This window comes from Tamandua tetradactyla, chromosome 1 (assembly GCF_023851605.1).
Source record: "Tamandua tetradactyla isolate mTamTet1 chromosome 1, mTamTet1.pri, whole genome shotgun sequence".
NCBI classification, from domain to species: domain Eukaryota; kingdom Metazoa; phylum Chordata; class Mammalia; order Pilosa; family Myrmecophagidae; genus Tamandua; species Tamandua tetradactyla.
The window spans coordinates 96,003,302-96,029,170 of record NC_135327.1 but is presented as its reverse complement, the minus strand read 5'-3'; the positions used below and the strand labels follow the sequence as shown (position 1 = coordinate 96,029,170).

The window sequence follows — 25,869 nt, the reverse complement described above, 5'->3', positions numbered from 1 at the left end:
GTGGTCACGGCCCAACGCTGACCTCGAAACCAGCTTGGCCTGAAGTTCCCCATGGGGGAGGGAAGGGCGCCGGAACGAAGGGGGTTGTTTTTGTTTTTTGAGGTTTTTTTGGTTGTTGTTGTTTTGCTGGGTCCGGAATAAAAGGAATGAGGAGGAAAGACCCTTTTTCTCACCGCTGTTCCCCTTCCCACATTCTGGTCGCTATGTCCGCGGGAGACCGGGACAGCCCGAGCAATGAGAAGCCCGGCAGGAGCCCTAGGGTGGGTGAGTGGGTGGGCACCTGAGAGAAATGTGTCTGAGAATGTAAAGTGAGGACATTTCAATGTGACCGGGTGGGCAAACACTTTTCCTTTTTCTTTCTTTAGAGAAAGACGCCCTCCCCCCAAGAAAATTTGGAACCTTACTACTAGTTATTATTTGGTGGAGGTATCAATGTGAAAGCTCAGCGTGCCCCTGTTTACGAGGTGCGATTGTAACAGAGAAGATGACTCGAGAACGGGAATGGATAGAAGCAGTGCCTCCACAACATCAAGCTTTGAAACCAACAACTTCTATTTCAGAACAATCTTTCAAACTAAAATAAGCTAAGGATAGAAAGTGCCTCCACAACATCAAGCTTTGAAACCAACAACTTCTATTTCAGAACAATCTTTCAAACTAAAAACAAGCTAAGGATAGAAAGGCAACGTGCCCGGCCTGATCGCCGGCAGCTCTTTTCCAGCTAAGAATTTTACGTTTATTCTTTTGGATGCTGCTTTCTTAGGCTGTATATCAGGTTAGAATTATATATGCAATGTATAATTTCTGTACTGCTGATATAAGCATAGTAACGATATCAGTAGCTTCGGAAAGTGGGGAAAAGGGGACTTTTGCCTGCCATTCCGTAATTGAAATTTGATGGGTAAACTAAATACGCCATTATCAGCAAATAAATTACTTAATTCCACCTAATGTTGATTTTTGGAGTAAATACTGATGTCTTATTCGTGGTATGTATTTTCCTTTCCTGAATCAGACACACCTGGATCCTCTATGTTTCAGCCTTGATTGAAGCAATGCAAGCCAGCATAGTCACCATTCTAAAAATACTTTCATATTGGCATGCAAAGCAAGGATTTCTTAGCTGGTGCACCTTAGTTGATTTTTCAAAAAGCAGTATAAACAGCCTTCTCACAACTGAGTGTGGAGCGCAGACAAGGAAAGTGCCAGCCTAACCCTGGAGCCACTTCAAAAGGAGTGTCAATTTTATCTTCATTTATATCAGTTGCTCATATGAGTTACTAAATGCTGGAATACATCCATTTGATGGATAGTCATTTAATGCTTAGCCACATAAAGCCCATTATATGGGACTAATCTTTAAACTAATTTAGGGAAAGCGGTTAAAAAAGGGATTGTGTTAGCTTTCTAACTGGAATCAGCCTGAAGTGGTACAAAGAAAATTTTCACATTGGGGAAGAGTGTGTGTGTGTGTGTGTGTGTGTGTGTGTGTGTGAAGAGTGCTGGCCATTGACAAGAGGCACTCTGAGCATTTTTTGTTTTTAATGAAATCTGAGCTGCAGACAGAAATTAGCGCTGAGTATAATCTCTAGACATCCTCTCTAGACTAGGAGGAAAATCTATCCTGTGATACAGCTGCCTAAACCAGTATCTTTCTCCAACAAGAAAAAAATACTATATATATTATATAACATAATGTAAATAATATATACTTATGACATACAATATGTTATATGTGTATATTACAAATCTGGAAGAAAAAAAATGAAATCTTCCCCTCCTCCTCCTGTCATGAACCTTGAGTACTAGGGTTTTAATCATGTCTGTTTAATATTATTTACAGACACTAAAACAGAAAATTCACGTTGTTTAACCTCAAAACCTTCTGCCGAGTTTCTATTTTAAAGTATTAACGAGACAAGAACACTGTTTTGTATATGGTTAACCTAAACGAGTTAACTGCGCTTGTGTTTCATGCGGTTCTAATACTTTAGGAAGATGGGCTTACACAGAATCCCCCAAGGCCTGTAACTTGTCTTTGTGGTTCGTATCATAAACACAAACGGAGCCAGGACCACCAAGTGTTATCTCACACACCGACATTTTGACATTTTACTGCAAGATTTATGGCTGTAATAAACAATCTCAGTACCTTTTCTGATCCTTCTACAATCTCACTTTGCAAGCCATAGCATCATTCCACTGAATCAAATAACCTTTTGAAAAACATTTTTAAAACACCTCTTGCCTTAGCATAACACCAAAGTAAAGCCAGAAAGACGCTAACTCAATTCATAAACTAACTGCAGTTTACCAGCGGCATCTCGCCCGAAAAAAGATGGGATGTCTTAAAATCGAGCAAAGAGGGAGTGTGCTAATCTTCGCACACAAACTGGTTCCATCCCAAGCAGGGTGAAAGCGTTGTCCTTTCCTTGGGAAGCTGGTAAGCACATTTGCTCATTTTCATGTGCAGGAATAACATGTATTCCCAACAAAAGCTTTCTTAAAATCCCATTAAGTAAAATAACTTTTCATCATGTCCTTGCATCCCAGATGGAAAAGGAGAGGGAAGGGAGTCTGAGGGAGAGGGAGGGTGAGAGGGAGGCAGTGTTTGCAGCCTGGTTTGAATCTGATTTGAATCATTTTGAATATATTTGAAACAGCCTTCCTTCTTGAATGCAACCCTGTCCCAAGTTTCAAAGTGACCGAACAGTGACACCGTGTGCATTTTGTTTCTTATTAATCTTACACATTGACAGTCTTTGTTAAATCACAAGGCGCGCCCTTCACCAGCCGACATTTTCATATTTGTTAGACGCGCTGACCTGAAGTTCACCTCGGCCTTGGACTTTGCGCTTCTAAAAGGTCTATACAGTGTCTTTTAGAGAGCAGGGTTCTTTGCCCAGGTCACTCCTCAAGGAAAACCAAGAGGGAAAACCAAAGGAAATGTAAACATTATGGAATGTATTGACTGTATTTGTCCTTTGTTCTTTAGAGCAAGAGTCCCCCAGCCTGTTTTCTCTCTGGAGCACTGAATTTCAAAATGCCTGATGATGGCATCTGAGGGCTTCCCCCCACCCCCATGCCCCCATCACCTTTTATTAGGCATGCATTTTTAGAGGGCCAACACTTTATCAGCCATTTGACCAACTAATTGTATGAGAGTAATTTCTTTGTAGTCATTTAAAACAACGAATACAAGCCAGGAATAAGGACTGGAATTCATTTTAGATTTATACAGGATTATGTGAGAGGCCTAAAGATCAGAATCCTCAGAACAAAGAAGTAAGCACTTTAAAAGCAGTAAGTACTGCAGGCTCCTTTTTCTTTTAAAGACTTTGCTAAGAAGGTGTCTCTGATTATTGAAGCTGACATGTTTCCAAGGTGTGTGTCACATGTTTTTAACCTACAATATAATGAAAAGGTTTTCTGGAAGAGACACATAATTGTCTTGGTAAGTAATAAAAGGGGTTTTGGTTTCCTTCATTTCACTAGCCCAGATGTGGTGAAGTGTTCACTGCTGTAGCTGCAATCACCACAGTTGTTTCCTTTCTTCTGTTTTCATCTGGCAAACCCCCATTTGGCATCAAGCTCTTGGCCAGAGTAAAAACTTTACACATTGCACAGTGGAAGCAACCTGCTTACTTCCATGAAGACAGTGTTTGGGAAATATTTACTTTACCACTTTACCACTGAACATGCCTGGCACCGTTATATCCAATCGACCAGAATATATTCAGATGATCTTAAACGTCCCTGCAAAAGTCTACATTCTGAACAGTTGTATTATCTCCGAAGTTAAAAAGAAAAACCTAGAAAAATGTCATCGTTCCTCGATCACTTGAAAGTCAACACATAGAAAAGAAAAATATGTCCCCAGAAAATGGATTCTAATGGCATCAACACTTACAGCTAATCTAGATGCATGGAAAATAAAATATTGTTTAGTTCTCCAATCGCCACTCACACAGGAGGCATGGTTCCAGTCTGCTTCCTTAATACACTATTCTGTTTCTCTTCCACTCTCCCACCCTTATATACTTAATAATTTTAAATATTAAAATACTTATTTTTTTAAGTATTTTTTGAGAATAGAAGTCTGTTACAGTAGTCTTTTACAAAGTGGCCTGGCATTTGTTGATTCCACTTGCCTGCTCAAATGGCTGCTTCTCTATAGTTTGTTATTTGCTTATAGATTGCAGCATTTCTCTTACATTTGGTTGAGGTTCAACAATAAAGATAATGAAAAATTTACAAGAACCGGGACGTTTTCATGGCACCAATAATCATTTTCTCACCAGTAGAGAGTACGGGGAATCCTGTCCTTTTCCACTTCCTTCCCTCCCCTTCCCAGCTCAGAGAACGCTTCGCATTCGTTGGTTGCAGTTTCAGAAAAAGCAGTCCCTATGTTTGGAAACTGTGAAGAGTACATTTTGAAAGAAGTGCTTGTGTTTGCACTGTTCTCACCCACTTTAGGGATCGTTATATGTACTAAAACAAAACAAAACAGGCCAGTCAAAATCACCCTTTTCAAATAAAGATTTTCTGCTCCCTTCCCTTGTCTTTGAATCTAAAATGGGACATTGGAAGCTTGCTATATTATTTTTTAAATGCCCACTGCTGAGTTTTGTGCATTTTTGTTTTGTGACAATCCCACAAGCGGACCCCTGGTTCTCCAGCATCTAAGGTATTGGTATTTTAGTAATCTATGCTATTTACCTGCTGCTATTTCCTCAGAATGGGGGTGATAATTCAAGATGAAATACAGCATGTATTACTCTTGAAAAGAGGAATTTTCTATCCTTTCCTCCATAATTGAGGTCATTCAACCACTAGGGTTCACCTGGAGTCCATACCGTGATGCACGCATCACTCCGAGCCATTTTATCTTTTGTGCTGATAGTCAAGATCGCAACTCTAACATTGACATCAAACTCTGTCTGGGCAGATGACTAAGAGTGCTGCACAATGTAAACTTTTGACCCTCAACTTTTTGACCTGCAGTTGTAACGCACTAACCACAAAGATACACAAAGCTGTCCTCTTCTCTCAGGGGGAAGGGGCCCCCTAGGATCTCAGGGGTGCCCTGCTTCTCCCACTGCCTTTTAGAATAGAGGGTGAGATGTATATTTTTGTGTGTTTGTAACTGTGTGTCCTGTCAAATCAGCCTCCCACCTTTTTTTGTCAAAGTGCTCAGATAGGAACTAGATTAACTTGAAACCACTCATGATTACATTTACAAGGAAAATTTGGAGTAGGATGGGGGAAAAAACCCCAAATGTGAGAGGGGTGAGAAAATGGGAAGAAAACAGGCAATGGGAATTGGAGACATTTTCTTCTTTATTTAAAAATAAAGACGCAGCCCTAATTGTTGGGAGAGCTGGCCCAGGCAGGCAAGTTGACTGTGAACTTGTACTAAAGCGTGCTCTGCTGGCGATTCCTAGGGTGTGCAGATTTATCTTCTCCTGCATTTACTTAACCCGGCAGTGAACTGCGCGGGCGTCATTTGTTAGGCGATGACAGACGTCACCTCAAGCAAGGGCTGCTTCACAAAATCGCAATAATTACCCAATAACCTTCATAACAAATATTATTATTGAAAAGACCACTTTGTGGGGAAGGGACCTAGCAGGAGAAGGACAGATTTCTTTGTGAAAAATACCAAACAAAGATCCTCCCATTCTGAGGCTTAAGAATGGCGAGGATGTGGACCCCCTCTCCCATGTGGGTGGAAGCCTGGACTGAACCCCTCAGCCCTGTGGGGCTCCTGTTTCCAGTTTTGCCACCGAACAGAAGGAAACCCCCTTAGAAGCCAAAGGAAGGGGGCCACGGTACTCTGCACTCTCCATGGTGGGCAAGCCACAGAGCAACCTCAGAGCCAAGGCAGGAGGAGAGGCTGAGAAGGGCATCTTTTAAACTGAAGGGATTATTTTCCTCTTTAATAGCCCATCTTTCAGGATGCGATTTGCTCTTCCCTCACTAATTGTTTGGATATAGTCCTCTTTGCCTCTCAACAAATGAACAGGACTCCGTTTCTGGTAGGAAATTCTGCCTTGCTCTCCCAGTGCCGTCAACAAAGAAGAAGGGGAAAGGAATCTTGGCATAATGTTGTGAAATTAGCGCATGGAAACCCTAAGAAACCCCTAAGTAAGTGTGACCAGAAACTTCCTATTATATTTATAGTTCAGAAAATATTGTCTCTTTAGCTTGTGGAAACAAACAGGGGCCTGCACATTTTGGATGCCTTCTCCTTTTACAAGACACGGTGCACACACACATACGTCTGCCATCAGCTGAGGCTGGATATCTTCATAAAGCCCTCAATGACGGAGATTTTTCCCCTAAGTTCTCTGCAAAAGCAATCCAAAAGCGTGCACAGGAAGAAATAACTTATCTACCAACTCAGTGGATAACCAACCCTTCTCCTTACCTGTGTTTCCTAGGAAAACAGGAAGGAAGAAAAACAAAACAAAACCAAAAAACCCTCTAATAACACTCACACGAGTCTAACTGGGTACTGTATTTTTTTAAAAATTCTTTAGCTTCATATGGGTTGGCCTGGTCTCCTAAATTCTACCTAAGGCAGAAATAAGCAAGCTGACAATATTTGTTACCTGGAATTTTTCAATTCATGGGAAAGATTCTTTACGTCGTGTGACACTGGGTATGAGTCCAACAACCTTCCTGCCCATTCCTAAACCCCAGGATGGACTGTGGCCACGGAGGTGTAGTAGAAATGTCTTCTATACAAGCTACTCACACTAACCTGCCAGCATCCCTAACACTCTTTTCTCTTCTATTTTTAGTCACCAAGAAATCACTCAAGCAAGATCACCAAATGTGTAACTACAATACAATCTTGAGCCAAAATTTTCTAATAAAGAACCTGAAACTTAGAGCAGCGAAACAAAGAATCCAGAATTCTCACAGACACACAAAATAAAAAAAGACTACCACATTCAAATAGAGTTTCTATTCTGGTGCCTAGGAAGATACTGGTACATATTCCTGAATTCTGGAATTTCAATGGCCATTTTAATAGGTCACACAAAATGATGTTGGAAATTCCCCTTGCCACTCTTCATGAGCAGTGGGAGTTTTGGCAGGGTTTTGATTCTTTAAAAAAAAAAAAAAAACACACACAACTTCCCAGTTTTGCTTTTCAGACCTCTCTCTTTGGGGACATCTGTTGGACTTATGTTGAGTGTAGGTGGCCTATGCACAATAAAGTTTTTTGAAATTTCAAATCTATGCTTTAAAATTTTTCATTTTAAGCAGTTAGTAAATATCTAGCACTTACAAAAAACTACCCAGCTCCTGAGGCAAAAAGCATTTGGAGACAGGGGTTCTGTTTTTGTTTCATTTCTGAGTCCAGTTGGAGAATTTGGCTTAATTCCTCATATGGGATGGGGGAAATCTGCTAAATCCTTGGTGGGTACCCACCCAGAGAAAAACTCCAGGACAGGCCACAGGGTTCACAGTCACTTAGCTTTGCCAGCTTGGGGCCAGAGGTGGTGGCTGGGGACAAGTTGGAACTATACCCAGGAAAATTTTATTTCACCTTGCTTCACCAGTTGGTACCATTTTGGGGACTGTTTTGGAAATCATAGATTATGTAAATTTCCTGGGATCAAACAGAAAGAGCAAAACAAAAGAAAGGCGGAAATCTACTGCCAAACGACCCATTTCTTTCCTAAACTATGCTTTATGACGTGTCAGAAAAAACAACCTAATGGTTCTGGGGACTTTCAAGCTGGGCATTGAAGACACCTCAATTTCCCTCCAAACATTAGGGCGCAGTTTGGAAGAGAGAAAATTTGCCTGTATTTTGAAAGGGAGTAAATTTCGCTAATATTTAATGTTATCTGGCGGGACTCTAAAGTTGTCTTTGAGGGTCTTAGGCATAGACGTTTTATTTCTACAAAAGAGGAGAGGAAAAAGGAAAGAAGAGAGGGAGAAGAAAGGCTTGGCGGAAAAAAAAGAAAGCACTTTAACCTCTTTCATTTAACCTGGGATTCAAAGACTAAAGTTAAATCCGGCCATAAAGTTTATTGCTTCAGACTCACAGGCGGGTGAGAACAGTCCCAGCTAAATAAAAAGAAGGTGCAGGCAAACAAGGTTCAGGCCTGGTCCAGGGTGCGGGGGGGAGAGGGTGCTAAGGAGAGGTCCCGCCTAGCTGGGGACCCGCGGTCCCCCGCGTCCTGCCGAACTCGGTTCGCAGCCTGAGTTGGGGCTGGCAACCCAGGGACCCAGCCTGGAGGCGCAGTCCGCGCCTCGCCGGCCACTGCCACCCTATGGCTCTTTCCAGCCAGCCTGAAAGTCGGCCCCGAAGGCAGCTGCCTCAATTGAGCCCTGCCAAATGACCTAGGCCCGCGAAGAAATACTGCCACAGTACCGTAAGGAATCCTGCCAGAGCCCGCCTCGGCCCTGCTCTCGGGCCTTTCATTCAAACTCCCCAGCGCAGCGCGGCCCTCGGCGCCCGCAGCCTCCGCGCGCTCCCGCAGCCGGCGCCCCACTGTCTTCCAGCCCTACCCCAGGGCTCCGCGACTCCAAAAAAGCCAGGCCCTGGCCAGATCCCCGGGTGTGGGGTGTGGGTGGGGAATGGTCCTGCCAAATCTCACACACAGGCCCATTCGCGCGCGCACGCGCGCGCGCACACACACAAAATCATCTTTTTGCACGCAGGCGAGAGCAGCGGAAGTCATTATGGTCCGCGGTTGTGCAGCAATTAAAGTTAGGCCTGGGGCACGGCCACAGGCGCTTTTCACCGTGGTGTCTCCGCAAAGCTGCTCTTGGCGCTGCCAATTTGGGCAGAGGAAAAGTTTGCCCTGCCCCCTTTGAATTAAGAGGCAGCTTCAGAGTTATTGAACGAGAGAGAAAAAGAGAGAAAGTGAGGAAAAAAGTTTTCAGAGTACAAATAAACTTGAAAGCGCTCAGGAGGCTAGCTTACCTTAACTCGGAGGGAGCCATTTTTCAGAGTTTTGAGAACTTGTGGTTTGGACACTTCTGGACCTAAAACTGACAATTTGAATGACCAGGCGGCACACGTAGCCTGCAAAAGAGTCAAATGGAGTCCAGCGTCAGTGAGATTATATGTTATGTGGTATATAATGTTGGATGTCAACTCCCCAAAACCATAAAACTTACTTTAATGGCCCCACGTGACGTTTTATAGCCAGTGAGCCGATCTGTCTGTGCTATGGATGATTTTACGATCTAATTCATAGACAAAACCCTATTCATTTGGCACCCAAATGTCATATAGCCGGAACTGGGGCTTATAAAGTTTACTGTTTTATAACTTTTAAAAGGAAAGACGGCATCAGTGTAAGCAGTCGGTAAATGTGCAAATCTCTAGTTGCACTTTAGCTGCTCTGAGGAGTTTTCCAATCGAGCTAGGATGGGGTAAGTAACCTTCCATTTGTAGCAAATTAATTGTAGCAAAAGAAGCCAACTGGGTTCAGAGCAAGGCATGGGGAAGGGGTGCTGGGGTGGGTTAAGGGCAGAAGGTTTGGGGTCACAACCTGGCATAGCAGCTTCTCCAGTAGGTGGAGGCCCAGAACCCCCTTAGGAGAGAGGCAGGACCTGTATGGGCCTGGAGGGCCACTAACAAAGCCCTGGGCTTTTTCTCCTTCTTTCTCTCTTTTCTCTTTTCTTTTATACGGACAAATTAACCTGCTTTGCTCAGAGATGGGCAGGGTGAACTCAGGCTTTGGAACCGCCTGCAGCTTTTTCCCACCTTTTGCCCTGAACTTTCTGATAGAGAGGCTGGGGTCAGGGTGTTGGTCTGAGGCCTCCTTGCATAAGTGAGCTGCTCAGGTAGCCACAGACTCACTCGCTTCCAGGACTGGACAGGGAGGCAGAGAAGCAGAAAGAGCCACTCACTGATGGCTTGCTTTTTGGCACAAACCAGACCAGGAGAACTTACAATAGAAAGTTTATTTTTTTTGTTTCCAGTCAGTATTTTTTTCCTTAAAAACAAATACAAAAAAAAAAAAAAAAAAAGCTGGATCACAGTTTGCTTTAAACAGCCAGACTTGGACAATATTTGTAACTTTGTTCACAAAAACATACATCACTGAAGCTGCGCTTATAAGAGCCACTTCCAGAGTTCGTGCAAAGGGTCCTACAAAGGCACCAGGGACACACCGCTCAGAGTCACAGTTTTTGTCACAGTCACTAGTCACTACACGTCGAACAAGTTAAGTTGTGTCTCATCAAGTCACCTCTACAACAGCATTAATTACACAGGGAATATAGGTAGTTTGAATAAAAATATCTTTAACAGCTTGGAGCTATTGAGACAGGAACACTTCCACGCACATGCACAGTTAAACAACTCGAGTGCAACACACAACATTGGCACTAAACAAGGTCGAAGGGGGACTTTTTTATGTGTTTTTTCTCTTTTCTTTTTTTTGTTATAGTTACTTCAAGTAACAGAGCTTGCTTCATATAAATAAGTTAAAACATCTATTTTTTTTCCCAAGACAAAGCCATTCAGGACAAAGAGATGAACAGAAAGCAGATCTACTTATACAGGCGCTATAATGGCAATAAACAGGCTCATGATTAAAAGATGAATTAGGGCAACAAGAACAGGGCTTCTTCACAGAAGGAACACAAGGGAGTTTCAGAAAGTCACCTTAGTACTGACACTACGCGGGATCCGCTAATACTGCTCAGTACTTTGAATGCTCAAATATTCAAGGGCGGAAGGCCCCTCCCGCCGCCGCCATGCTCATGCTTTTCAGCTTATTATCTTTTTTCCACTTCATTCTCCGGTTTTGGAACCAGATTTTAATTTGTCTCTCGGAGAGGCAAAGAGCATGTGCTATTTCAATCCTTCTTCGGCGGGTCAGGTAGCGGTTGAAGTGGAACTCCTTCTCCAGCTCCAGGGTCTGGTAGCGGGTGTAGGCCGTCCGGGCCCGTTTGCCTTCCGGGCCGCCTATGTTGTCTGCAACAGAAAAGTCAGCGCTTTAGCCACCAACTCCTCAGCCCCTGGCTTCCAATGTCCGCCAGCTGGATGAGCCAGGGTCCTGAATAGGGAACAGGGGTGAAAAGCTCAACAAGTCCTACCTCGCCAGCCCATCCCTCCCGAATTTCCTTCCCTCTTCCTTTCTAGAAAGAAAACAATACGATTTGGACTCTGGGAACAATCGGCCCATCTGAGGCTGGAGCCACGTCCTGAGAGGGAAGCCCGGCTTTCCCTCGTCGCTCTTCTGTCCTCTAGTCCTGCCCCGAGCGCCCGGAGCTGGGGCACAGCCCTGCCTGGGCGCCCACCGCTCAGAAACCCACCAAAACACAGCCCTTTCCTGAGCGCCCAAGTGGCCTCCAGGTCACTCTCTTAAAGTTCCAGCCCTGAGAGCCGCCTCCTGCTCCAGCCTGCACGCTTGGGGCGCCTGTTTTCTTTTTTCTTCCTTTTCCTCCTCTCTCCCTTCTGCCCCCAAACTTCAGAAGCCCTCCAGCTCTAGCCTTGATTATTTCCCCCGCAAGCCCCTTTTCGGGGGCTCTAATTAGTAACGCTGTTTCCCCAGCGTAGCTCTTCTCATAAATTATCTGCCCTGACAAGCCCGATTCACGGCCCTTACTGCCATCCTCTCTACCTCTGCGCCCTGCTCGGCTGGTCTGACCTCGGAGCGCATTCTGAGGCTCTGGAGTTCCAGATGGTTTTTTTCCTTTCCCCCCCTTTTAACGTTTAAACTTGCCCAGCCAGTGGCGGTTTATCCCCCCATTTGCGAGCGCAGGGCGCTGCAGAAAGAGAGAAGGAAGAAGAAGGGGAGGGAGGACGCAAGGAGAGGCTCCGCGGGGCTGGGAAAGGCGAGACCAGGAAGAGAGACTGGGAGAGAAGGGAACGGAGGAGACCGGGGACCAAGAGCCGCGCCTCGGAGGCCGTGTGGATTTAAAAAAAAGGCTGGCTTTACCATGACTTATGTGCAGCTTGCGCATCCAGGGGTAGATCTGGGGCTGGGCGGGCGTCGCCGGGCTGGGCTCACTCTGCGCGCTTGCCTGCTCGCTGCTGGCGGGGGCGTCCTCCTCGGCTCCGGACGCCGTGCCAACCCCCTCTCTGCTGCTGATGTGGGTGCTGCCGGCGTTGGCCGAAGCGCCGCTGGAGTTGCCCAGGGAGTTTTTCCCGCCATGGTGGCTGTCGCTGCCGGGCGATGGGGCCACAGCGGAGCAGGGCAGCGGGTCGGGCGGAGGCGAGTGCGTGGACGTGGCCGGCTGGCTGTACCTGGGCTCGGCGGGCGCCGCGCTGGCGCCGGCCGCGTAGCTGCGGGCGCGCTCCCCGGAGCCAAAGTGGCCCGAGCCCGAACGGCCGACGCTGAGATCCATGCCATTGTAGCCGTAGCCGTACCTGCCGGAGTGCATGCTCGCCGAGTCCCTGAATTGCTCGCTCACGGAACTATGATCTCCATAATTATGCAACTGGTAGTCCGGGCCATTTGGATAGCGACCGCAAAATGAGTTTACAAAATAAGAGCTCATTTGTTTTTTGATATGTGTGCTTGATTTGTGGCTCGCGGTCGTTTGTGCGTCTATAGCACCCTTGCACAATTTATGATGAATTATGGAAATGACTGGGACATGTACTTGGTTCCCTCCTACGTAGGCACCCAAATATGGGGTACGACTTCGAATCACGTGCTTTTGTTGTCCAGTCGTAAATCCTGCCTGATGACCTCTAGAGGTAAACTCGTGCACTAATGGGGGAGTTGGGTGGAGGCGAGAGGGGTGGCGCGCGTACCCCGGGCGCGTGCCCGACGCCCGCTGCCGCCATTCAGTCGGACTCGAGCGCCACCCGCTGGAGGCAGGACGCATTGCCCAGCTTCCGACCCTGGGTTGCAAGGGCCGGGGTCGAATCGAGGTTACAGCCCATTATGGCAAAATTATTGCATTTCCCTCGCAGTTCCATTAGGATGTACCAATTGTGAGGCCATCAGCTGCCGATCGCGCGCCCGGCGAGGATACAGAAGACTGGGGGGGGAATGGTGACTTAGATTTTGTTGTTTTCAAGAACTTTATTTCCCCCAATTTTCAGCCCCTCTTATTTTGTGTCGTGGTTGGGTTCGGTTCTGCGCATCCTCAGGCAGCTCTGAATTTTGAAAATACAGCTATCACCTTCGGGGAAGGGGCGAAGCCATTTAGCCAATTGGAGAAATAAATCCTGCCCCGCAGCAGCAGCTACAATTATGGCTCTGTTTTTGCTAGTGCATGAGGGACAGTGTCCCTGCCGCTCTTAAATGACAGGCGTCTATTAAAGATAGCTTTCTGTAGTGTTTTTCCGAAGCGAGGTCAAATTCCATACTCTTTTATGACTGGAGTCTATTTTTCTTTCGTGTAAATATGGTTTTCGTGTCATTAGCTTGCTATTTGATTTGCTTAAGTATCCAGCCTGGGAGAATCTTCCCCACTGCGTCGGGTTCTTCGAGGCTGCCGGGCCCCAAGTCGGAGTGTTCTCCGTGAACCCAGCAAGTGGTCCCAGGTTTCCTGACGCCACAGAAGCTGCCTAGGAGCTGGGGATCCGTGGGCCAAGTTATTGGGGTCTTGCTTAGACCTCCAGTTGTAAAATGAAGGCGCTAATGGAAGCATTTCGAGACAGTGCCTAGTAGCTCTGTCGTTATTTTCCTGGGCTTCGGAAGAAGAAAGTAAATCACAAATAGAGCTGAGAGGCGAGGGGGGCCTCCCTACTGGAGGCCGGGCTTCGCAGGCGCCCCTGGCACATTTGGAAGCCGAGAATTTTGCCGCTCCCATGTCCCTGGGTCCCCTCACTAGGTCTTGAAAGCTGCTGCGGTGGCGGCGCTGTCGGAGGCAGAGAGCTGGAAATCTGGAGCCGGGAGCCGGCGAGAGCCGGGTCGCTCTCGGGACTGTAAAGTTCCACCAGCGCCCACGTTGGCTTGCCTCGGCTGAAGCGATTTCTTTTCCACTGGCGGTTGCGCGCGGGCCAGAGAGCCTTGACTCTGGGGCCCCCTTTGTTCCTCGCGCTCCTTTCTGTCTTAGGGGCGACCTGGGAGGCCCGTAGCCATTGGCCTCCCTTTTTCCAGTGGCTGAAGTCGATTTGGCGGTGCCATCCAGTACTTGGTAGCGAGGGGCTGAGGCAGAGACGCCCAAATCCCAAACGGGTCTTGGCCCGGGGATTTTTCCTCCCCAGCAACCCTGAGACTGACAACGACCCGGCGCCCGGAGCTCAGAGCGCGCAGAGACGCTGGCGCAAGAGCTGGAGCCGAATTCGGGGTGCGCCCTGGGGCCCTGAGCCGACTTGGGCAGCCTTGGGGAACGGGACTGTGTGTATGCAGTGCGCCCCGCTCCCCGCTCAGAATGTGTGTGCAGGGGGAGGGTGGGGATTGTAAGAAATAGGCGCTTGCAAAGCTCCGGGCTCCCCAGAAGCTGCGGAAACCTCCGGGTGGAGAAAAGTTAGGGAGCAGAGGAGGTCAAGGGGGCAAAGCCGAGGGAGATTGCGGCGCTGGCCTGGTCCTTGCCCAGACTTCTACTCGCCCGCCTTCGCATCTGTGTCCTCCCCACTGGGCTGCGTGGAATTGATGAGTTTATTCTCCTTTTTCCACTTCATGCGGCGGTTCTGGAACCAGATCTTGATCTGGCGCTCGGTGAGGCAGAGCGCATTGGCGATCTCGATGCGGCGGCGCCGCGTCAGGTAGCGGTTGAAGTGGAACTCCTTCTCCAGCTCCAGCGTCTGGTAGCGCGTGTAGGTCTGGCGGCCTCGGCGCCCGTGGCTCCCGTACACTGCACCTGCGAGCAGAAATGACCCCGCGCTGGTAAGCGAGGGTCTGGGCGGCCGAACCCGCTGGCCCCGCTCCCGGTTCCCCGAGGCTCTGGGCTGAAAACCGGCGTCCCTCCACTCCAGTCTCTCCCACTATATCTGGGGCTGAACGCGCGCTGGGTGGGAGAAGCTTATTTCATACCAAGTGAGATGTTTTCCACCTAAAACGACTTGCCATGGGAAGTTGTTGTTTTTCAAAAATCTTCCTCATGAAAGCCATTACAAGGGAAAGCATAGACTGAGCACTCTTAATTTGGGGCACCGAGGTCCTATTTTTTTCGGAAGCTGGCTGTAGTGTGTGTATGTGTGTGTTTCTGGGGATAGATGGGTGTGCAATTCTGTAAGCACTGTGGATACTACGACTTCACACATGGTTGTCTTTGAGGATGTTACTGTGGCCAGGCATGTCAAAACTCAACACTTTCCTTGGAAAGTTACAAATGGTCAGTCTATCAAATCCTTACGAATTCCACCCCCACCCCCCCAAATTATATGGCCCCTCTGAGAAATGCTGAGCTCCTTTGGAAAACAAGTGGATTTTTTTCAACAAAACACCACAACTAAATTTAAAAATCCACATTAGGCTTTTTCCTGCTCTAAGGGCAAGAGGATTTCCTGTGGAGTTTTTGAAACCAGGGGCAAAAACGTGCAGCTGGGGCAGTCTGGGGTATCTGGAAATGTAGGCTGCATTGTACTATGTGTTCTGTGCCAAAAAGACCCATGGGTGGGGAGGGTCCCTCCCAGCCGGGTGTGTGAGGCTCAAGCAGAGGTGCAGAAGGAAGCAGAACTTAGCTCTGAGTGAGCAATTGAGTGGAAGTGGGAGGAGGGGAGGGTGGGGAGAGAAAGAATGAGAAAGAGATCTCAGGTTGGGTATGTGGCTTTGGTGAAATACTGGAAGAGGACTCTATTTGGGTTTCTGAAAGGCAGAAAGGAGAGAGGGTTGGGGTTGACGGGGAGTTATAACTGAGGCCGTGTAGAAGAGTCTCTTGACTTGGGAATCTGAGCAGGGAGTTACCAGGATGTGGCGTGGGCAGGCACTCCCTCCCATCTGGTTCCCTCTCTCTTCTCCCCTCTCTCTTCTCCCCTCCTGAAGAGAGCAACCTCTCTCTTCAGGTTGCTCCTGACACGGGTCTCACACAGCCTGGCAATGAGTCCCCACTCACCCCTTCTCCTAACATGCCACATTATATGGACACTAGTGCCCTGCCTTCTCTCTGTCAGTCTGGTTGGTTGCCCATTGGGAATTTTTTTTTTTTAATCTCTGAAAAGAGCCAAAGAAACTTTGCTCATTCTTTCCTCCTTTCTTGCTCTCTATTTCTCGTTCCACTTTCTCTCACTTTTTCCGTTTTCTTCTCCTTCCTTCCTTCTTTACCTGTCCCTTTCCCTCTCTCCCTCCACTCTCTGGGGGCCAGGGAATGGGGGCGGGGTACTGCAGGGAAATGTCTTACCCGCGCAGGAGTTCATCCGCTGCATCCACGGGTAAACAGGGCTCGTGTACTTCCGGTCGGCGCCTTCCTCATGGAGGGCTTTGCCCTGCACGCTGCTGCTGTCGGGTTTGAACTGCTGTTCGGGAGAAAAGTGCAGGTAGTCCCCGGGGCCCCTCTGCTTGCCACTGCCCGAAGGCGAGGCGCCACTGAGGTCCTTATCAGAATAGAAACACGAGGCCCCGTACTCGTAGGACGCCCGGTTGCAGGCCAGAACGGAGTTGGACTGTTGGTAGAAACAAGGTGAGGTGTACGTCTTGTCCGGGAGGCTCGACGCCCCGTACGAGGCCGGGAAGGGCCTCAGCGTGTCATAGCCGGCCGGGTAGAGGGGCAGCTGGCCCAGGAAGGAGTCCTGGCCGCTGGGCAGGCTCCCAGGGAAAGTGGGATTCACAAAATAGGAACTCATTTGCGCGCCCCTCTGCAGGACTGTGATTTGTTGTGTATTAGTACATCTGGCTATAACTATTAGTAGTCATCGAACTGGTTTGTTTCTGGATGGCCGAACGCCAAAAGCGACAGCAGCAAATCGCACCAGCTGACGCGGCGGCGGCCAATGGGAGCGAGCGCCGGAGCCCGCTCCCCGGGGACCGCGGCGACCGAGGCAGCAAAGTTACAAACAGCCCCCAGCCCGCCCGCCCGCCCGCCGTCCGCCGGGCAGATTAATGGGCGCGCACCGCCAGCCGGCCGGCTCTCTCCCCGAACGCCAGAGGCGGGCACCGCCCGGGCAGGGGCGCGCAGATCAGGTCCGAGTAGGGATACCAGAGCCGGGGCCGCTGTAGAGGCCTCGCCAGGCCCGCCCTTTCCTCCTCCCTTTTTTGCTTTGCTGGATTTTCCTGTTATTTTCTTCCAAACAAGAAACCTGACAGCACCGTGCAGGGAGGAGCAGTGACAAGGTTGGCCTTGCACCCCACCGGCCTGCCCTTCCAGCATGGCCCTAAATTGCCCACTCCTGTGTGCCCCTACCCTGGTTCCCTGAGCTGGGAAGGGGGCTCTGAGAAACCAGGCCTTCACTCCCTGCTTCTCACTCCTACGCCTTAGGAATCTGTGTGTCCTCTCCTTCTCCCTCTCTCCACCCCACCAGGAGCCTGGGCCTGGCGGGAGAGAAGGAAAAGCCCACCTGCACTGGCCAGGATGTGACTACAGGGGCGGCCTAGCTCCCTTCTCCCACATACAACACCTCTCGTTTGGGCCCCATCAGGCTCACCTTCAAAGCCTGCGCCTGTCTGGCTTCAAAGCACCTCGGCCAACTGTGCGCCCTCCCCTGTCCTGCCTTTGAATCGGAAATTGGGAGGATAGAAATCAATGGTTTTAACAAGAAGGGGGTCTAGAAAAGAGCAGCAGTGAGACGGAGCTCCAAAGTCAGCCATGGTCCCTGTTCCCCTTGCCCAGCATTCTGAGTCTCGCCTTCTGCGGCCCGGGCTGCTCAGAACTGAGATCAGAATCCAGATGTGGAATCTGTCCTCCTTCCAGAGGTGCAGAAAACACAGAGCCCCTGGCTGAAACCAGTGTACACAGGATAGCTGCGCAGCCCAAGACTGCAGGATAATTGATGGGCTTGGTTTCCGGGGCGCCCGATGGCCCACACTATCCTGGGAGTGCCGTCCCTCTTGTCCTTCCTGGGACGGCTCTGGGGTCTGCTGCCCGCAGTCGTTCAGGAGCAGAACAGTGGTCTCACTGGCTCCAGAAATCCTCTGAATTGCTTTTACCACTGCCCCAGGCCCGGCTATCCCCAGACAGCACATGAAAAACCTGTCGTGCGCTGCTTGCTCTCGCTTTGAGAGGTGTGCCTTCCAGAGAGTTGACTTTTACAGCACACGGATCAATCTCATTTTGTAAAATGTGATATCCTTCCAGTGGCATTTTTACGACACTGTTTTGTTGGGCTTGTAAAACCCCTTGAATTAGCCTTAAAATCCTCAGTTCTGTGGTGGCTGAAGAAAGACTATTGATATGATTTGACTGAATTTCCAAAGGTGCTTGTAAGATCTGTAAAAGCCGGGTGAATGCAGGCTGATGGGGTTCAGGATTTGGGGGGGCTGGCAATGCCTCCCACCCCACCAGGAATCTGAGAACGACTTCTTTAATCACTTCCTTGCTTTTCGATTTATTTCCTCCACTGCCTTACTCCCAAAGGGAAAAACTGGGAAGGGGCTGGCCTAAGGTCTGCCTGCACAGAGCCCACGCGGCGACCCCCTATAAGCGGCTGCTGCCGGTGATGGAAGACGCACCCAGAAACCAGTGCCTTTGCGCCAGTCGATCCAGCCCAGGGAAGTTCTCTTTTGAGTATATAAAGACCGACCTCACAGGAGAGGATAGAATTTGACATTTCCCTCATTTCTTTAGGGAAAGGACCAATAGATGAAAATGGATTCAAAATATTAAAAAGGGAATTATTTCTTTAAGCTATGTTACAAGAAAATTATATTCGAATTATTGTTTCTTAAATAAGACATCAGATGACAGCGATTTCAAGCAAGTTATTCTTTAAAGTGAAAATAACAACCGTCTGAAGATGTTGATAAATGTTTACATCTATAATTTCTCTTTCATTCCTCCATGTATCACACAGCATTGAGGCTGGTGACAGTTTATTACTGTTATTATTATTTGTTATGCTTTAACCTGGATTCTAGATCTAATAATTGTCCCAACAAACGAGAGAATTTGATTTTCTCAGCTAAGAGCCAAAAATATTGTATTTCTAGCCTTTGTAGGCACTAAGATGGGAAAAATATCTATATTAAATTGAAATCTCTATGTGTTTGCCAAGGCTGGGCCATACCACATCGGCAGCTGACCAATTTATTTCCCCAACCAGCTTTAAGTGCTATTTCATGTGAAGTATATATATGTGTGTGTGTCTCCATGTGCTGTGTACATACAAATGTATATACACACATATACATACACACACACACTCGAAGAGCCAAAACCCACTTTGGCAAGAACAGGAGCCTTAGACACAGGAGCCTCTCCTGGGATGGTGAGAATGGTCACCACTCAGCGCTCTCTATTCTTAGTCAAAGCCAAGCAGAAAGTCCACTTACCTTTCAGCTGCTCTTCAAGGGGGGTGGGATGTGAGCAGGGCCCCACAGTCCATCTTTGCCCAGGGCTGCCCACTGAGCTCCTAGACCTCCAGCGACAAGAAGGATGCCCTGGTGGGTGGCTGGGTGGGGCCTCGAAGGCCACCTTAGTCCGGCCCGGATCGCTAGCCCAGCCCAGCACCCAGAGCACACAGGTGCGGCCACTGCCCAGCACAGGCCCTTGCTGGAGCCACGGATCGCTTTCTTTACCATAGCCAATCCTCCTCAGGGCCAGCCAAGCCTGCAGGCCTCAGAACTACATGTCTCTCCGATTTCAGAATCTCAAAGCCAAGCGTTCTCCTAACCAGCATGCGCCCCCGAGGCGCCTTGGGACGCGCAGTTTGGACAGAAGCAGCCATGATGTGCCAGGCGGCCTGTGCAACCAGTCTCCATGGGGGAGGGGGCACCCGAGTCTAGTCCGGCGTCCTGCCCCTGTCAGGAGTGGCCAAGGCGGGGGAGGTTTCCCTGCTAGTCAGGCCCCGAGAGACCCTCCAGGTCTCCACTTCGCCCCCCTCTCCCCGGCCTGATGGGGAAATTTCTGAGGGGCCAGCTCAGCGGTCGCGCCAGGCTGCACAACGCGGGGCTGCATCTGGCGTCGGTCCCGGCGACGGCCACAGCGTGGCAGCAGCGAGCGCCCGGCGCGGTCGCAATAAATAATGCGCTGGCTGCAGCCTGCAGTCTGGCGGCTCGCGGCCCTGCCATGCAAATGCGGCGCTTTATCCTGCCGGAGCGCACCTTTAGCGCAAGTGAAGGTCCCAGACATCCACAACCCCTTCTTAATTATCTAATGAATACCAAGAAATTACCCTAAGATTGGAGAACAATAACCTAAAACAAAAACAAAAACAAAAACTCAAGTCCAGATACTCGGGCTCGTTTCTTTTCGCTATCTAGGGAGCTCCCGAGGCAAATCTGGACCCATGAGTGCCCAAGGCGAGCCAGGGTGGGTGCCACCGCGCCACGCAAAGCGCACGCCCGCGACGCCCTTGAGGCCTGCTTCCAGGCCGCCCCACAGTCCTCTTTCAGCTCACAGAGGGTGGGATGTGCGGTCTGGTGCCCTCAGCGTCGGGTGGGATGGGGGGGTTCTCCCTATCGCCAGACCCGGTTTGTGTTCTTCCATCAACCTTAGCTCGCACTAATCCCGCAACGTTCTCTGTACGGAAACTTCCCGCCAAGCAACACTCAGCCAATTAACCCCATCTTCCCTTCCGACACAGAATTCCACCCGCGCACCTAATCCCTCTGCTCCCGCTAAAGACAGCTCTTTCATCGGAAAACCACCGAAGAGAAGCAAGCAATCAGCGGAGGACTCTAGCTGAATTAGTAAGTCCGGATACCCTCACCCCGTTCTTTCTCCCCAGAAACCAATTCACACGGAATAGAAGGAGCTGTGTTCGTGCTATTAAAAATGCCTGACAAATTTACTTTCCCTCCACCTCTTGTCACCTTTCCAGGTCGGGAACTGTCTCCTGCTGTTGTGGAATTCATTCTAACCATTTGGGTTATGAATGAGAAAATTAAAATCCAAATCCGAGCAACTAGAGGGACCGACGGGTGCAGAGAACACGTCCCTTTGGACTTTGTGGAGCCACTACGGGGAAAGGGAGAAGATCCCATTGCTTTTGCCCCTTGCTAGGGCGCTATGCCAACGCAGGGAAGGCGGGCATTCACTGGCCTGGTGAGCCAGGAAGTGTGGTGGGGGGGGAGAGTGGGGGAGTGTGTGTGTGTGTGTGTGTGTGTGTGTGTGTGTGTGTGTATGTATGCGTTGTGTGATGATGGGGCAAGGCGAATGTGAGAGGCTGGATGTGGGTGAAGGGTGAGCGTGCCCCTCTCCAAAGCCACCCCGGATACCCTCTCCCACTGCCGCCGCCGGCTGCCATCTCACCACCTTTGCTCCTGTCTCCTCTCCCTACATGTCTCACCTTCAGATGGAGGGTCCCAGAAGCTCCTGCCCCTCTGACAGCTGTCTCTTGGGCGGCCGGGAGACGAATCGTCCTCCTTCCTGGTGCCAGAGGACGCAGGAAATTAGCCAGGTTGCGAGTTGCAAAGCGGCCGCCCGTGGCGCCGGGAACTGGGCACGCCCCACTTTGGGCGCAAGCGGCCGGGCCGGGTCGGACCGGAGCCTCCCCTCGCTCGCCATCGCTGGACAAAGCACAGCCGAGCTGGGCTGGAAGGCAGAGCTCCGAAGCAGGCAGGACGAAGCGGAGCAAAAGAATGCGGCTCTATTCTCGCAAGGGAAATTATAAAAAAGTTCATGTTCACGGTTCCCATCCACATGACCGACAGCGGCCAATGGAAGGGCCGAACAACTCATAAAGTTGTATTGCAAAGTTGTAAATTTTCATAAACAACAACGGATTTATGACCCTTTCCCCATCACTAAGAGGAGGCAGCTCTTACACCGGCGCCATCTTACCACCGAGGCTGCCCTGATTTGGGGCCGCGGATTTTGTAGACTTGACTGGATCGGGTTTTATTAAAAGGGCAGTAAGAAGGGGACCCAGCCCAGGCAGAAGACTGAAGACTGGAGCAGAGGTCTTCAGCAGCAGAGCTCAGGCTGCTCTGCGTTCTCCCCACTTCCCCTCAACCCTTCCCCAGCCCCTCTTCCTTCCCTGCACCCCCAACACCCCCGCTCAGGCTGCGCAGCTAGGTTCTGCGGCCCCTGCCCCTCCCTGCACCCCTCTGCGGCACTGCCAGACCCTGGGGCACTCTCACCATGCCTGAATGCGGGGTGGGGGGCCTGCGGCAGACGCCCTAAATCCAATCTCCTATATGGGGCCAGGTTCAAGGCTTTGAGGGATCTCGGATCAGTTATAGGGTGATTTTGCTTCCCGCTCCCACCCCACAGCTCTAGAAGAAAGGATGGTTGGGGATAGCTCATGGAATTTATGGAGGTTCTTAGGGAGAAGCATGGAATATGATGTACCCATTGAAAATTCTATTTTCAAGGGATCTGGAAGATGTTTGTGCACACACAAACCAGACAAACATCCATACACAGAGAAATGGACACACAATTATGGACTCGTAAAAATACATACAATGCAAAATACATACATACAAAAATAAGTATACACATCCATTTTAAAAGCACAAAAATATATGGGAGAAAGGACACAATATACATACATACATACACACCAATACATGGACACTCACACTGGGGTACTAGGACACTTTTACTGCCCACCTCCCCTTTGGACACACAGATACAGCCAGGGTTTGCCTTCCAGCCATGCACCCCCCCCTTCCCTAGGCTCCCAGGATAAAGCAGTTCATGTTTCTTTGTCACCAAGCATCTTTATTTTTCTGTTACATAAAACACGATTAGCTGGGCAAGACAGGAAGCGTGCCTACCTGAACCCCAGTCTGGAGCCAGGGGGACACAGGACAACAGAGGAGATGAAGGGTATATGGGGAGGTCTTCAGGCCTCCCCACCCCACTACAGCATTAGCTCAAGATAACACACCATGCTACAAAGTCACCCCATAACACATCCTTCCCAAGTCAAGATATTGCCTTACAAATGAGCTCTAAGACTATATAAATGACACACAAAAAATCTTGTTCAAATATACAGTATTTGCTATTGTAGGAAAAGTTAGGGTATATATATTGGGCATGGCTGGACAGTAGGACACAGGGGCCAAAGGAGAGGCAACTTGGCTGGGAACGTTTCCGCAGTCCTATTAAGCAGAAGCTAACCTGGAGGTCTGCAGCCAGCACAGGAATGCTCCCCTCCAGGGTGATGGGCCTGAACTTGGGGTGCCCAGGCTGGAGAAGGAGGGATACTAGATTGCAGCACTTCGAATGCTTTGGAATAAATATATTATTTTTTTAATTTAAATAGAAGCCAATGCCCTAGTCCCTGAACCCCAGCTCCTTCTTTGCACAGCCTCAAGAACCCTAAAGGCTGCCCACCAGAAGCAGCAGGGGGCTGGCTGGGAAAGGGCCGGCACTAGGTAGCAGGCAGCCAGGGAGCACAAAATAGGTAGTTTGGGGCAAGTTAGGTAGTACTGAGAAAAGTCCTTGAGGGTATGGGGGTGGTGGTGATAGGTGTCTGCCAGTGTTGGGACCTGGTCTGGGCTTCCTGGGAGAGGAGGCCCGCTGGGCCTAAGCCCATAGGTAGTTTGGGGGTGCCTCACTCCGAGGCCTGTGCTAGGTAGTATTTTGGCCGCGCCAGCGCAGGCCGGCGGCCTGGGGTTGGGGGTGGGGTGTCTGCTGGGGGTCCTCAGAGGCAGGGGGTCTCTCCAAGGGGACCCAGTCTCAGCGGCTGCCAGTCCAGAAGATTTGGGAGCCGGAGTAGGTGATGGGGTGGGTGGGAGATGGGTTGAGGGCTGGGTTTTTTTTTATTTGTTTGTTTTTCCCCTCTCATTTTTGTAAATAAAACCAGTGAGTCTCTTCAAGAGGCTTTCCCGACTGTCCCGTGCAGTCAGGGTCATGCTAGGCCTCTCATTCCTCCTCGTCCTCGTCTTCCTCCTCTTCCTCCTCATCGTCGGCCTTGTCGGCAGCAGCCGCGGTGGTGGTGGCGGGCACTGCGCCCTCGGGGGCTGCGGCGGTGGCCGGGCCCTCATCCTTATGTTCTTTCTTCCACTTCATGCGGCGGTTCTGGAACCAGATCTTGATCTGGCGCTCGGTGAGGCAGAGCGCGTGGGCGATCTCGATGCGGCGGCGCCGCGTCAGGTAGCGGTTGAAGTGGAACTCCTTCTCCAGCTCCAGCGTCTGGTAGCGCGTGTAGGTCTGGCGGCCCCGTTTCCTGTCCGGCCCTATGAAGGACAGACGGACACACAGACAGACACGCAGACAGGGACACAAACAGGATAGGGAGTTAATTAGCTATGCTGCCGTCCCAGACCCTGCACCTTCCTCCGAGCTCTGGCGGAGGTGCCCGTCCCCCTCCACTCTGTGCTTCCCAAAGTGTTTTCACAAGACACCAAGTGTGGTGCCAGTCGCACAGGCAACTGTGTAAGGAGGCAAGGCTTTAGAAGCCCGACTTTACAACCGCCCTTTCCAGCCGGCTACGCTTCCACAATGTCCTGCTTCACCCTGACAAAGAGAAACTGTAAATATAGAGTGAGGATAAGTGGGAAACGCTACGCTGGTGCCCTTTAAGGCAAGCCGGGCTGCCTCCCCGCCGTGCTAGGCAAGTGGGCGACCTTCGGGCAGCCAGCACTTCCCGGGCGCCTCCCTCCCCAGCAGCCCTCGCCCCCATCCCCGGACCTTCCTAGGGCACTCTGACTCTGTTCTCCGCTCCCTGCAGTCCCCGGCCTTGAAATGGCCCCTCAGGCCTGTGAAGGGCTTTGGAGGGCATTGCTCTCCCTGCTTTTGAGAAAGAAAAGCCAGGCTGAAAGAGAGAAAGAGGAGGGAGGGAGAGAGGAGAACGAGAGAAGAGCGAACAAACTTAATATTAGAATTCCAAGGCAAATGAAGTTAAATAAATTTACGAGGATGGAACCCATTAATTGGGTCATAAAAAGTTTTATGAGCTTCATTTACATACAATGCTACGGGCTCTCCACGCAATGGCGCCTCAGCTCTAATTAAAACCAGAAAGGCAGCGCCGCCAGGAGTCACGGGGCCGCCGACTCACAGCCGCCTGGCTCCGCTCTCGGCGCTCCCCGGCCCGGCGCGCTCCCCGCTCCCCGCCCTCCCGGCCGCTCTAGCGGCTGCGCCTACCTGAGGACCGCATCCACGGGTAGATGCGGAAATTGGCCTCGGCCGGGCCATGCAGCGCGCCCTCGTCCGCCTTGTCGCAGGCGCCTTTGGCGAGGTCACTGCAGAGCCCGGGGATGTTCTGGTCGTAGGAGGCGCAGGGCAGGTTGCCGTAGGCGTCGGCGCCCAGGCCGTAGCCGGACGCGAAGGGACTCTGATAGAGGGGGCTGTTGACATTGTACAAGCCTGGCACGGACGAGGCGAAGGCGCCGGCGCCCGTCCCGTAGCCGCTTCTCTGCGAGTTGGGCGCAAAGGAGCAAGAAGTCGGCTCGGCATTTTGGAAAAGAGAAGCCCCCGCCGTATATTTGCTAAAAAGCGCGTTCACATAATACGAAGAACTCATAATTTTGACCTGTGATTTGTTGTCCGGCAGCTTTCAGTGTCGGTTTTACGAGGTAGCGTGATATATGATAACATTACACCCCCAGATTTACACCAAACCCCATTTTCTTTTGGACGGAGCTCGCCGCAGCACGTGACCGCCCACATGACGGCCTCCGCCAATCTCGGCAGTCCTCACAGGTGGTCTCGCTCCGCGGGGCCCGCGGCCGCCTAGAATGGAAGGGGAAGAGGCTCAAATATGTAGCCAACGAATCTGCCCGCGCCGGGCCGGCTTGGCGGCGCCCTGCGGGAAACAGACTCCCAGGCCCCCAGGGAGCGCCCCTCCGGGCGCCAATCCGGGCGCCAGGGCCTGTGGACACCGGTCTGGGCTGGCCCAGCGCAGATCCTGCTACACGCACTGACCGAGAAGGGACCAAACCCCGGCGGCCCCTGTCACTCCTCCTGTCCCGTTTTTTTGCTCACTGACCTAGC

At 50.4% G+C, this 25,869-nt stretch overlaps 3 protein-coding genes across 3 annotated transcripts; all 3 read right to left on the bottom strand.

The window, feature by feature from the left end:
• Positions 1 to 9,962: 9,962 nt before the first annotated feature.
• HOXA5 (homeobox A5) lies at positions 9,963 to 12,667 on the bottom strand. Its single transcript, XM_077121167.1, has 2 exons — positions 11,925 to 12,667; positions 9,963 to 10,957 (listed from the first exon to the last, which is right to left on the bottom strand). The coding sequence occupies exons 1-2, from the start codon at positions 12,484 to 12,486 to the stop codon at positions 10,707 to 10,709; spliced, it is 813 nt and encodes a 270-aa protein (XP_076977282.1). The 5' UTR covers positions 12,487 to 12,667; the 3' UTR covers positions 9,963 to 10,706.
• A 1,723-nt stretch (positions 12,668 to 14,390) lies between these two features.
• Positions 14,391 to 16,696, bottom strand: HOXA6 (homeobox A6). The gene is made up of 2 exons (XM_077121179.1): positions 16,225 to 16,696; positions 14,391 to 14,745 (listed from the first exon to the last, which is right to left on the bottom strand). Exons 1-2 carry the CDS (start codon positions 16,664 to 16,666, stop codon positions 14,486 to 14,488), a joined length of 702 nt encoding a protein of 233 aa, XP_076977294.1. The 5' UTR covers positions 16,667 to 16,696; the 3' UTR covers positions 14,391 to 14,485.
• A 6,863-nt stretch (positions 16,697 to 23,559) lies between these two features.
• Positions 23,560 to 25,558, bottom strand: HOXA7 (homeobox A7). Its single transcript, XM_077162957.1, has 2 exons — positions 25,021 to 25,558; positions 23,560 to 24,110 (listed from the first exon to the last, which is right to left on the bottom strand). The coding sequence occupies exons 1-2, from the start codon at positions 25,397 to 25,399 to the stop codon at positions 23,797 to 23,799; spliced, it is 693 nt and encodes a 230-aa protein (XP_077019072.1). The 5' UTR covers positions 25,400 to 25,558; the 3' UTR covers positions 23,560 to 23,796.
• Between the last annotated feature and the right edge of the window lie 311 nt (positions 25,559 to 25,869).